The 13,308-nt window shown below is 52.4% G+C and overlaps 1 protein-coding gene across 18 annotated transcripts in view; it reads left to right on the top strand.

Moving 5' to 3' along the window:
- Window positions 1-13,308, top strand: part of LOC122378664 (receptor-type tyrosine-protein phosphatase S-like) — an 89,436-nt gene that overhangs the window by 69,371 nt on the left and 6,757 nt on the right. For 10 of the 18 annotated variants that reach the window (XM_043359974.1, XM_043359969.1, XM_043359970.1 and 7 more), the window contains 6 exons: window positions 6,671-6,806; window positions 7,316-7,562; window positions 8,357-8,433; window positions 10,019-10,150; window positions 12,381-12,506; window positions 12,783-12,842. In XM_043359974.1, coding sequence (XP_043215909.1) covers window positions 6,671-6,806; window positions 7,316-7,562; window positions 8,357-8,433; window positions 10,019-10,150; window positions 12,381-12,506; window positions 12,783-12,842 — 778 coding nt within the window. Of the gene's footprint in view, window positions 1-6,670; window positions 6,807-7,315; window positions 7,563-8,356; window positions 8,434-10,018; window positions 10,151-10,232; window positions 10,365-12,380; window positions 12,507-12,782; window positions 12,843-13,308 lie in introns of all 18 variants that reach the window. The other 8 variants (XM_043359975.1, XM_043359968.1, XM_043359978.1 and 5 more) reach the window with 3 other exon arrangements.

The raw sequence follows: 13,308 nt of genomic DNA, 5'->3' as shown, positions 1-13,308 counted from the left end.
AGAAGCAGGGCGAGTAGATGCAGGCGCGCCATGGCGGAGGGCGTGCCGGTGACCCGGTCCCAGTGGCAGTGCTGCCGGCCACTGTGTGCGCCGTCATATATAGGCTGCAGCCACCCAGTGTGACCTGCCGGGGCGGCCCGAGAGTCCGCCGAGCGGCTGGCTGGCCGCGCCAGTCGGACCGGCTCGGAGCCCGTTCCCGGCCGGCCGGTCCGACAATCCGCCCTGGGAATCCTCTGTCCCTGCCTCACACCTCGGCCCCGTACTCACAAGAATGCCGCGAGAGCTCGCTACGGACGGGGTGTCGCACAAGATCTGAGCCATGCGAATAGTGAAAAAGGAAATGGACTGGCGACTGGGGTGCTAGCATCGAGCTGACTGAAAACACCAAAATGTTCGAACCGAAGATTGCCACCAAATATTCATATCTTCGGTCCGAATATGTTGGTGTGGTAGTGCCGACATTATTTCAGTTGAAATCGTTCCTTTGTTTCCTATTATGTAGGGAGGTACTGGTGTTCAATAAGAGTGTGTCTTGCTGACTCGGGTATTGGTGTAGTGCGTAGGCGGTCTCGGTAATGCGTGGTTGAAATACAGTTTCAAGCTTGTTAAGTGCTCCATATTTCCGACTTTTAGTCTCAGATTGATACGATGTGTCTGTGTCACTCTTTCACTGCTCACACTCAGACCATAAGGCTCCCGCTAACCGAGTTTAGTTGATAAAGTCTTGAGTTGGCAAAGTCATTCATCCGCCTGTCTCCAGGAAAACATGCATTGCGTAAATGTGTCACCCAGGCTTATTCATTTTATGCTTGATGAAACACAAGAAACTGAGGATAAGATGTCAAAAGATCTCAAAATTTCCAGAGTGGATCCCATTGCGTCGGCGAAATCTCCACAGGTTCAAAAGCATCCCGGGTGAGGCTTTAAAGCTTCCTGGATTTCAGCAAATCGCTTGCGTTTGACAACGGTGGTCAAGAGGGCCTCTTATTCTTGGGAGACCTCTTGAAACCGTATGCTTAAACCAAGATTTCCCCTCGTTACACAACCAGCTTATGTTGCATGTCCGGTGGGCATTAACCGACGATTATCCCTGCGCGTGGTTTTGCCATTTATTTATTATAATAGGCATACTTATTTATTTAGGTATGTATATCATAGGTCCGATAAGTCAAATAACTAGGCGTTGATGTCTGTTTTAAAAATTATAATAAGGTTATCATGAAGATAAGACAGGTTACCGAGCTGCTAGCAATAGCTACTTAAGTCGCATACCGTCTTGAAGATTTAATGACCATTTACCCAAGTACTGGCGAGTGGCGATCTTAAGGCCGCCCCACACTGGAACTCGCATGCGGGTTGCGAGTTTTTGGGTTTTCGGGTTTCTTCAAAAGCAAATAATACAATCTAAGCTGAGTGACCCTCACTACCATCTAACAAGCGAGTCTGCATGTTTTTAGCTTGTGAGCGACCTTGCATCGCATTCCAAAAGTTGATTTTGAGTCAACTTTTGATTTTCCTCGCTGCGAGGTCTGCGAGTTCTGCGAGGTTTGCGGGTTTTTCGTTGAAGTCGAATTTTGGTTCGTTGTGCTGGTATTGCGACTATATGTAAGTTTCTGAAGGTGGACCGGCTTCACTGTATTCATGAAGTTACCATAAGGGAGCGGTCTAATTGCTCTATGAATTAGTATTATGCCCGCAAACTCAAAACCCGCAAACTCGCAACCCGCATGCGAGTTCCAGTGTGGGGCGGCCTTTAGCCGGGTTCCAGCGCGTTATTACGTTAGAGCTAGTGCGTACGTTGGCTTGTTAGACGTCGCAAGGAGTTTTGAGCTAAAAACTAGCCACCTGAAACCATGCTGGCTGCCGAAATAAGTTGCGGAAAACATGGTTGACCCGGATGACTGGCTTAGCGCTAGCGAAGCAGCTTGGCGAAGTAAAGCCAGTGAACCGCCGAGCGGCTGCTTTGTACTCTGAATAAGGGAGCGCGCGCGGGGTGTGCGCCTACTTTCGCTGTTCTCAGTAAGTGGGCTAAGCGGTTCATGTGAAAGTTCGCCGTGTCTGTAATTATAATCCTTTCGCCACAAGCTGGATGGATAATCCAGTCATCCACCGTATGATCCCTGGACGTGCCGGAATGTGCTGGGTGGTAAAATACTTCCAAGCGGTTCCATGTCTCAGATCGGTAAGAGGGTAACGATCATAAACGGCTGTCCCACTGAGCCATGGTTTGGCTTCTGTTTGCTATGGAATCAGCACAAAAAATATCGAGCATTGTTCGAAATCGACCAAAATCACTAACTAATAAGTATTTTTTAGTGGGAGGTCAAAATGAAACATGCGTGGTGGGTAATCGTTGACTCATGAGGAACTGGAAGCTGCATCTTCCGTAGAATGAACGTATGACATCCAGAGGCATACAGAGGACTTGCACGTAGGAGCGTGTGATCACCAGCTAGGCATATTACAACAGCATCGTTTGTTTCAGGGGGGGGGGGGGGACAATCGCTGTCGTAATTGCGGGTTAATGCCTGGCTTAATTTCAAACACTGTACATTTGTACAACGCATCGCTATCTCAGCTAGTATCTGACAACGTGGTCTGACACTAAGTCTGATACTTACTACACTAACATTGCTTGTGATCCCATATTTACCTTCAGGCGATCCTTTGTGTTCGGCTTCCTCAGTGCTCGCCTACATATGTCACATCAGATCAGTCGGCAACCGGCTTTTGTAAAATTGATCCAGACGAGTGATAATCGTACATTGCCACCTTGTTGAACAAGTATCAGGTGAGATCGCCATGTTCGGCGGTCCCAAACTGCGTTCAGCATGTCGTGTCTAAAAAGCAGACGAGATTAGCAGACGAGCCCATGCTCAGTAACTACTGGACCGATTTTGATAATTCTTTCATCATTCAATAGCAGGGAACTTATATAGGTGCCGTTTTTCGTTTTTTGGCGATTGGTTCACTCTGACTGGACCAATCGGACCAAAATGGTCCAGAACCATACACCCCCTTAAAAGCAGACGAGCCCATGCTCCGAAACTACTGAACCGATTTCGATGAAACCTTCACCATTAGACGCGCCGTGGTCTGAAACGGTGCCGATTTGGATAATTTTCTGATTGGTCCACCCTAAGTGGTCCAAATCGGTCCAAAACCACTAAAATCTGTTGCAGACGAGCCCATGCTCCGAAACTACTGGACCGATTTCGATGAAACCTTCACCATTAGACGCGCCGTGGTCTGAAACGGTGCCGTTTTTGATAATTTTTTGATTGGTCCACCCTAAGTGGTCCAAATCGGTCCAAAACCCCTAAAATCTGTTGCAGACGAGCCCATGCTCCGAAACTACTGGACCGATTTCGATGAAACCTTCACCATTAGACGCGCCGTGGTCTGAAACGGTGCCGTTTTTGACAATTATTTGATTGGTCCACCCTAAGTGGTCCAAATCGGTCCAAAACCGCTAAAATCTGTTGCAGACGAGCCCATGCTCCGAAACTACTGGACTGATTTCGATGAAGCCTTCACCATTAGACGCGCCGTAGTCTGAAACGGTGCCGTATTTGATAATTTTTTGATTGGTCCACCTTAAGTGGTCCAAATCGGTCCAAAACCGCTAAAATATGTTGCAGACGAGCCCATGCTCCGGAACTACTGGACCGATTTCGATGAAGCCTTCACCATTAGACGCGCCGTGGTCTAGAACGGTGCCGTGTTTGGTAATTTTTTGATTGGTCCACCCTAAGTGGTCCAAATCGGTCCAAAACCCCTAAAATCTGTTGCAGACGAGCCCATGCTCCGAAACTACTGGACCGATTTCGACGAAACCTTCACCATTAGACGCACTGTGGTCTGAAACGGTGCCGTTTTTGATAATTTTTTGATTGCTCCACCCTAAGTGGTCCAAATCGGTCCAAAACCGCTAAAATCTGTTGCAGACCAGCCCATGCTCCGAAACTACTGGACCAATTTCGATGAAACCTTCACCATTAGACGCGCCGTGGTCTGAAACGGTGCCGTATATGATAATTTGTTGATTGGTCCACCCTAAGTGGTCCAAATCGGTCCAAAATGCCTATAACCCGTTTGTACTTTGTCAGAGTCCCGATAGATTTCTGCAGCACAGAGGTGCCCCAAACCCATTGAAATGCATTTTGCTTTCCAAACTAGAGCAAAAATGCATGCTGATTGGGCCTGGGGCACCTCCGCGCTGCGGAAACCAGCTCATCGGTTGACTACGTGAAAACGTATTTTTGGGCTGTACTTAAACCGATTAGGACCACTTAGGGTGGACCAATAAAAAAATTATCCAAAAGCGGCACCGTTACAGACCACAGCGCGTCGAATGGTGAATGTTTCATCCAAATCGGTCCAGTAGTTTAGGAGCATGGGCTCGTCTGCAACAGATTTTAGGGGTTTTGGACCGATTTGGACCACTTAGGGTGGACCAATCAAAAAATTATCAAAAACGGCACCGTTTCAGACCACGGCGCGTCTAATGGTGAAGGTTTCATCGAAATCGGTCCAGCAGTTTCGGAGCATGGGCTCGTCTGCAACAGATTTTAGGGGTTTTGGACCGATTTGGACCACTTAGGGTGGACCAATCAAAAAATTATCAAAAACGGCACCGTTTCAGACCACGGCGCGTCTAATGGTGAAGATTTCATCGAAATCGGTCCAGTAGTTTCGGAGCATGGGCTCGTCTGCAACAGATTTTAGCGGTTTTGGACCGATTTGGACCACTTAGGGTGGACCAATCAACAAATTATCAAAAACGGCACCGTTTCAGACAACGGCGCGTCTAATGGTGAAGGTTTCATCGAAATCGGTCCAGTAGTTTCGGAGCATGGGCTCGTCTGCAACAGATTTTAGGGGTTTTGGACCGATTTGGACCACTTAGGGTGGACCAATCAACAAATTATCAAAAACGGCACCGTTTCAGACAACGGCGCGTATAATGGTGAAGGTTTCATCGAAATAGGTCCAGTGTTTCGGAGCATGGGCTCGTCTGCAACAGATTTTAGCGGTTTTGGACCGATTTGGACCACTTAGGGTGGACCAATCAAAAAATTATCATAAACGGCACCGTTTCAGACCACGGCGCGTCCAATGGCGAAGGTTTCATCGAAATCGGTCCAGTAGTTTCGGAGCATGGGCTTGTCTGCAACAGATTTTAGGGGTTTTGGACCGATTTGGACCACTTAGGGTCGACCAATCAAAAAATTATCAAAAACGGCACCGTTTCAGACCACGGCACGTCTAATGGTGAAAGTTTCATCGGAATCAGTCCAGTAGTTTCGGAGCATGGGCTCGTCTGCAACAGATTTTAGGGGTTTTGGACCGATTTGGACCACTTAGGGTGGACCAATCAAATAATTATCAAAAACGGCACCGTTTCAGACCACGGCGCGTCTAATGGTGAAGGTTTCATCGAAATCGGTCCAGTAGTTTCGGAGCATGGGCTCGTCTGCAACAGATTTTAGGGGTTTTGGACCGATTTGGACCACTTAGGGTGAACCAATCAAAAATTATCATAAACGGCACCGTTTCAGACCACGGCGCGTCTAATGGTGAAGGTTTCATCGAAATCGGTCCAGTAGTTTCGGAGCATGGGCTCGTCTGCAACAGATTTTAGGGGTTTTGGACCGATTTGGACCACTTAGGGTGGACCAATCAAAAAATTATCATAAACGGCACCGTTTCAGACCACGGTGCGTCCAATGGTGAAGGTTTCATCGAAATCGGTCCAGTAGTTTCGGAGCATGGGCTCGTCTGCAACAGATTTTAGGGGTTTTGGACCGATTTGGACCACGTAGGGTGGACCAATCAAAAAATTATCAAAAACGGCACCGTTTCAGACCACGGCGCGTCTAATGGTGAAGGTTTCATCGAAATCGGTCCAGTAGTTTCGGAGCATGGGCTCGTCTGCAACAGATTTTAGCGGTTTTGGACCGATTTGGACCACTTAGGGTGAACCAATCAAAAAATTATCAAACACGGCACCGTTTCAGACCACGGCGCGTCTAATGGTGAAGGTTTCATCGAAATCGGTCCAGTAGTTTCGGAGCATGGGCTCGTCTGCTTTTAAGGGGGTGTATGGTTCTGGACCATTTTGGTCCGATTGGTCCAGTCAGAGTGAACCAATCGCCAAAAAACGAAAAACGGCACCTATATAAGTTCCCTGCTATTGAATGGTGAAAGAATTATCAAAATCGGTCCAGTAGTTACTGAGCATGGGCTCGTCTGCTAATCTCGTCTGCTTTTTAGACACTCCCGTTCAGCAGACACATGAGAGATGGCGAAAGCTGCCGGCGTCAATAACAGTGATTTTACTCAGCTCTCAGTCACGTGAGCTGTCGGCTCTGAGTCTGCTGCTTTCACGGATGACGGGAAGCGGCGCGTCGATTGCACGGTTCACATCTCATACCGCTCCTCACTGTCACTGGCGGCTGTGTCGGCGCCTCTGTTTGACCACGAAGTAGGCCAAAGGTGCAGTTTCCATTCCGGTTAATAGGTGAAGTTACGCAACATCTGGCAGCCATGGCTTGTTAGAAACTGTGGATTGGTGTGTGCAGCTGGTAATCTCGTTTCACACCCATGTTCACTGATCTGACGGTGTGTGTGAAGTCGGTGACCGTGCGTGGCCCGTCTCTGCCGCCAGTGACGGCGCCGGCCGGTCGGGCGTCTTCCTGGCCATCGACGCCAACATCGAGCTGGCAGAGGAGGACGGCGTGTTCGACGTCTACGGCTACCTGAAGAAGATGCGCCAGTCGCGCCGCGGACTTATCGAGACCATCGTGAGTGGGCAGCGGCGTTGGCCGCGGGGGCTGCGGTTGGCCGGCGATGGAGGCACCGTGTCTACCGGACTGTCGGAACCGGGCAGGAGAGAGTTGGGAGCCCGGATGAGCGGACGGAATATTCGTTCAGGCTAGGCTAGGTTACGGTACAGTGTCTTTTTCTGGGTGTCGAGAGTGCTGGTGTACCAGAATAAACACAGATGTGTTTCTTAAAACAATAAAAATATGCCCGTGTCAGTTATGTTATCGTAATCGAAGCTTTGATAACCCGTATGACGCTTGTCAACTTCAAGTTTGTGTCTGTTATGCGCTCACTTTGGACCAGCTTCCAAATTCGTTTTCTTCAGTGTCCCGTGGTCAATACAAGTTCGTGCCTCAGGCCCAGTAAAAGTCTGTGTCCCTCTATGCCCCAGGACCAGTTTGTGTTCCTCTGCGCCGCGGGACCAGTACAATATCGTGTTCTTCTATGCCGCAGGACCAGTATAAGTTTGTGTCCCTCCATGTTTCAGGATCAGTACAAGTTCGTGTACGACACTCTGGAGGAGTTTGTCACCTGCGGCTACTCGTCGTTCCCCGTCTCGGAGCTGTCACAGCGACTGAAAGAGAAGGCCGTCAAGGGCCCCGACAAGCTCAACGACTACCAGCGCGAGTTCAACCAGATCTGCCGCCAGGTGCCCAAGTTCACCATCGGCGACTGCGCCGGCGGCCACCGCGCCGACAACCGGCACAAGAACCGGGACGTCATGATCGTGCCGCGTGAGTGCCGCCCCCGCCCCCTCCCCCGCCCCGGGCTGTCAGCGGGCGGCCGGCGCAGACGGAGCGGCGGCCCTGACACAGAGACCCAGTGCCGGCGGCGCGGTCCCGGCCGGCCCGCCCAGACGACCTGACGCGGACGGGGAGGGGACGCCGACGAGCGTCCGTCCGAGACTGTCACCCGTCTCACATACCGCCCGGGCCCGCGTCCGAGTGGATATTGTTTCTCTGAGCTTGGCAAAGGTCCAACTGAAATCGGTCCAGTAAATTATGTAAGCATATTGCTGCGAGTCGGATTAGGAATATATTACGGTTATGATACTGTATTTGTACTTTTCTGTGATCCACGATGTGTTGTAGGATGCGTGCGTCTGGTGTGGTGCCACGCCCTTCTTTGTTACACTTGCATGTAAGCGACTCTGTACCACATGAGCGTGGTGACAAAGTCGCGGCGCTCCGGTCCTGCCCGGTCCTTATTGGCGCCCCTGCCCCTGTCCCTGTTATCTGTGAGGCCACGCCCCTATCGCTGTCATCGGTGAGGCCACGCCCCTATCTCTTTTGACTGTAAGGTCGTGACGCGACCCTGTTGGCTGTGAAGTTCCGCCCCGGCCCCTGCTAGCTGTGAGACCACGCCCCGGCCCGCCGTGCCGCCCGGGGTGACGGTCTGCCGGCCGGGCGGCGCGCGGCCTCTGGATGCCGCCGGCCGGGTGTGACCAACCTTTGTGTCGGGTGCCAAGCCCGCTGGACGGCGGCGTCCGACCCCGACTGACCCGCTCCCGCCCGGCCCCGTGTTGCAGCCGACAACTTCAGGCCGTACCTGACCTCATTCCAAGGCACCAGCGCCACCGACTACATCAACGCCGTGTTTGTCGACGTAAGTCCTCGGCCGCCGGCCAGCTGCCGGCGCTCGGCGGGGTGTACCGTAGGCAGTGTCCCGACACCCACCGCTGACATGACGCGAGTTCTGGGAAGGGGAAGGGAAATGGGATGATCTGCTGGTGTCAGAAGCTCTTCACGGGATTCTGGCGTAACTGTAAAACCCCGCAGTTGCACCAAGTGGCAGACTGGTTCCGTGGACGGTATTTGTAACCACTTGCTTCACGACTCGTGAAGCAATGGGACTTAACATGGCATTCAGATAAAGAAATCTAACAACCATACACCAGGGGCCAGGGCAGACTTGTCGGTGAGCGGGGTGATCGGAGTTGCCAGCAGAGTGCCCTAGTGAAATGTTTCGAGACTTCGGGTTCCAATGCTGGGCATAGGAAGGGTTCTGGTGTTGAAGGGACTGCCCCTTCTGAGATCAATAATGGGTGTCCCTTGAGGTTTGGATGAGTCTGTCCCTTCAGCGTTCTCAGAGCGATAGGCCATCTCTAGATACAGAGCGGGGGCTGCCCCGTCAGGGATCAGTGATGGGTGTCCTTTCTGGTTACGGAGGACCGGCTCGTTATGGGTACCCTCTCGGGATCCTGGGGGGGGGGGGACCTCTGACTGGCCCGTCAGAGGTCGGAGTGATGGCGCCCTCTCCGGGTAGGGCGGGGCGTCCACCGCAGTCGGGACAGCTCCGTTTCGGGACGCCTCACGCCGGTATGCGCGGCCCGCGCCCGGAATGCGGCGCGCCCGTTAATTTGTCAGGCTCGGTTTCACGGCCGGGGCTGCGGCCGCGGCCGGCGTCCCACGGGGGCCGCCCGGGACCCTCCCCCCCCCCCCCCCCCCCGCCGGACCGGACCGCGGACCACCGGCCGGAGCTGGCTTTCCGCGACCCGCTAAATAGTTGGCAGCGCGTCCGGCCGAGTATTTCTGTCGGCGCCACTGCGGCGTGCCGTCCGCTGAATGACATGCCGCCGCTGATATGACGCCACACGCGACTCAAATAGCCGCGCCCGCTGCCCCCGAGCAATATAGCATTGTTTGTGTGACTTTTTGACGTCTGACCTAACTCTTCAAGCCTTAAAATCATCGCGTGTTTAAAGTGGCCGTAATGGCAATGGTGTTCTCGTTTGTTTCGGTTTCGTATTGACTATTTCAATGGCATCACAGCTGAAATCCACCATGAAGTTGGTGCATAATGCATATCACGCTTCTTATTTGCTGCCCTCACTGCGGCCCAGTTGGTTTAAATCTGCGCATTGCCATTCATCGCCTTGCCCGTGTGACTAATTGCGTTTTGGACCTCAGTTGTCACCCATGGTAGCACTCACTGCTTTGCGTTTACATAGCACCACGTACAATGCTCCGCCGCATATCCACAAACCATGTGTCCGTTGTCAGCACTCGGCCATTTCCCTCTAATTATTTGGCTGGGCGCGCCACTAAACTGTGTTCAGCCGGCGGCGCTTCACGCCGTGTCCAGTGTGATCTGTGGAGGACTCAGAGGCCTGTGAGACCGCCCTGCTGACCGGTCAGTGTCCGTCCGCCCCCGCCCCCGCCCCGCCCGGCGCCGTCCCGTGCCCCTCCAGGAGTACAACCGAGCGCGCGAGTACATCGTCACCGAGTGGCCGCTGCGCTCGACCCAGAGCGACTTCTGGAGCCTGGTGTACGACCACGACTGCAACTCGATCGTGGTGCTCACCAGTCCTGGCGACAGTTCGGTGAGTGGCCGGCCGGCCGGCGCCGCCCGACCGGCGCGCGTCTGTGTGTGTGCGTGTGTGACGGGTGGCGCCGCCGTTACAGGGCTGCACCCACCCGCGCGAGTACATCGTCACCGAGTGGCCGCTGGCGCACACGGTGCCCGACCTGTGGTCGATGGTGTACGACCACGACTGCAGCGCCGTCGTGGTGCTCTGTAATCCGGAGACGTCGCCGGTCAGTCGGGTCTCGCAGCCGCCGCCCCGCCGCAGCAGCAGCAGTTTTTGTGCTGTGTGATCCACGTCACCCTGTATATAGTCACCGCAGGCCGCCGGAGACCTATTTAACGCCACCAGTTTTACCCCGTCGCCACCAGATCAGACGTGTGCCAAACTGATTTAAAGGTCGTCACCTGACAGCCGTCATGTTTGTTTGCTAACCGATCGCGGGTTTTCTCGACAGCAGTTTATAATCAACTGTATGTGATTGGCCTCTGGTGACTAGCCTTTTTTAATGTCAGTTTGGCACGTGTCTGGTGACCACTCCCGCTGTCCATACGTGCCTCCGCGCCCGGTCGGCGACGCGTCGGAGGCGTCCCCACCGGCACCCGGCTGTGTCGCTCCCACCACCGGCTGGTTGCCATAACAGCTGCCAACCTAGTTTTTTTGCGTTTGTTATTTTTGTGTCTGTTGCTTTCATTCACTGTGATAGTCGCCATTTTGTGCTTGATGCAGCGTGTTGACAATTCACGCACATGAAGGCTCCTGTGCTTGAGTTGTGAATACGCTGTCTCTGACGTGTTTTGTAAATTATAAAATATGTATAGTGTGTATATTATATACGTAAAGACGCCCATGTTTGTCTGTTTCGCGTTGTTATCGCTGCAGTATTCAGTGTGCGGCGGTGCAGGTTACGCTTCAATGATGAAACTGCACACGTTCTGACTGCTTGTGCAGAGTATTAGCTGCGAGTGCCGACTACTGTGCCGCTGACTGGTCGGCGGGCCGGGATCTGCCTCCCGTCGGAGCGTGTTTCAATTTGTGTTGGCGGTACCCGCGGTCGAGGACCCGGGCCGCCCCCGCGTTGGCCCGCCGGCCGCCGGTGTCGTCACTCCGTGCCACTGATACCTGCTGGTGGCGCCCGTGCGTGTCGACCGCCGCCGGCGCCCGCTGACACCTACTATAGTGATCAACAACTGAGTGTGTTGAATTCGTCATCTTACCTTTGGTGATTGCTTATTCAGATCTCAAACATCCTAGTTTATCATTGAACTACCTATGGCCGTTTCACAGCCAATTTAGTCGTTAGGTGATGAGCATCTGAAACCGGCTGGGATGAATTCAGTTTTCTGAAGAATATTCACTAGACGACATATTTTGCAAGTTATTGACAGACTGAAAAAAATGTGATGCCGCCAGTGGATGTACAATGCATTCATGTAACATCGTTGCAATTTGAGCTAATGTGAAATATGCAATTTCTGATTTTGTTTCGGTACTGCTGCTCATTCGAGCAAGGCCATTTCGTTATATGGGTTCTCTTCGATCGTTAATCGCGCGATTTCTCTAGTGTCACCGGCTTCAAACCCGCAGTGTTGCCTGGCTCGCTATGGCGGCGATACCCTCCACTCTGCCGTTCAAAGGCAAAAACTGCTACGTGAGGCAGCTTTTGCCTTTGCACGCAGCACTTGTCACCATCGCCGCATGCCCCTGTATTCATGTGACTACGCCGCTCCAACCAGTCGTCAGTGATCACCCCGGCTGCTGAGCTCTTTTTACGCGCCTGTACATAGTTTGTGTAGCACTCATTCACTATTAGAGGACGCATTTACACGTGTGTTAACGCGATATTCACCGTAGAATCGTGTTGGCTGGATACCCTGTAATAGCAGTCATTGCTCTCGTCGGTCGTTTATTTTGTGCCATGTTATCCATGAGTGTATGTTCGGATAATGCTGACATACCGCACCGCGCCCCTCCCAGCCTCCCTGTGTACGTCACTGGCCGCCCGTACCGCAGTGCGGCGCCGGTCTGTTCGGTATCAGTACGGAGGGTGGATGTCCCAGGTCCACTGCGACCACTATCAGAGCTCAGAGCCAGTCGAGACTCACTCAGAGTCTGGTCACTCTTCCTTGGTTCACTAGCGTAACTGTGTTGTTTGAGATTTTTGAGGTCCCGGTGTTTGAGGTGTCCTGGCGACCACCGCGGCCACCCTGCCGCCCATGGGAACTCACCCCGACTTGTTGGGTTACAGAGCTTCCCCCACTTCTGGCCGGAGAGCACGCGCTCCAAAAAGTACGGCGCTGTGTTCACCGTGGAGCACATATCGCACCAGCACTACCAGAACATCAAGTCCTGGATCTTCAAAATCAACAAAAAGGTGAACATCGATTCAGACATAAAGCTGCATGGCTCCGGCGGTGTGTTTGTTGCATTCTTAATACGTCTAGTCTTAGCATTAATTTATCATTTTGTTGATTTTGAGTTTTTGCTCTTGTGTTTTTATTTTCTTTTTTGCCCTTCTTTATTTGCTGTGCTCGCACTGGAGTGCCATGAGCCTCCAGCCGTCTGTGTGTCGTGTGTCAGTCGTCCTCCGCATGAGCCGGCGCTGCGGTGGGCTCCGCCGTGTGTACTCACCTCCCGACCGTCGCTATAGGAGATCGCGCCCTACCGTAAGACCATCTCCACCAACGTGGATCCGCAGCAGGGATCGCAGGTGAGTGTGAGGGTGGGGAGGGGAGGGAGGGATGGCAGTGGGTCCGTCTCTTCCTCAAGGGAAGTGAGTCCGACAAACGGTGTCAGTGGAAAGTGCGCTGCATAGTGCATAGTTCTTTATCAATTTACTGCGCTTACATGCATGCTGATGTATAGTCGACTACAGAATGATGTTCCACTCCTCAGAAGCTATCAATTGACCGGAGCGCTAAGTTGTGCCGTTTATCACGCAATTAAACGTGTCGATTATGCGTGAGCATTGGGACAAAGCTATAATTGGTGAACTCAGCCCGTGTGATGCGGCACAGCCTACCACTCCAGGCAAATAATTGCCTGTGAAAAGTGGAACATCATTCTGTAGTCGACTATACATGATGTTCTACAGACGATGCAAGCTTATTTTGATGTAGCTGTTGGTGATTATATGATATGTTATAGATATGATATGCATAGATTTGATATGATAT

The sequence above is a fragment of the Amphibalanus amphitrite genome, unplaced genomic scaffold (assembly GCF_019059575.1).
Source record: "Amphibalanus amphitrite isolate SeventyFive unplaced genomic scaffold, NRLGWU_Aamphi_draft 000063F_arrow, whole genome shotgun sequence".
Classification (NCBI taxonomy): domain Eukaryota; kingdom Metazoa; phylum Arthropoda; class Thecostraca; order Balanomorpha; family Balanidae; genus Amphibalanus; species Amphibalanus amphitrite.
Note: the sequence above shows the minus strand (reverse complement) of the source record. Positions and strands in the feature narration are given on the sequence as shown.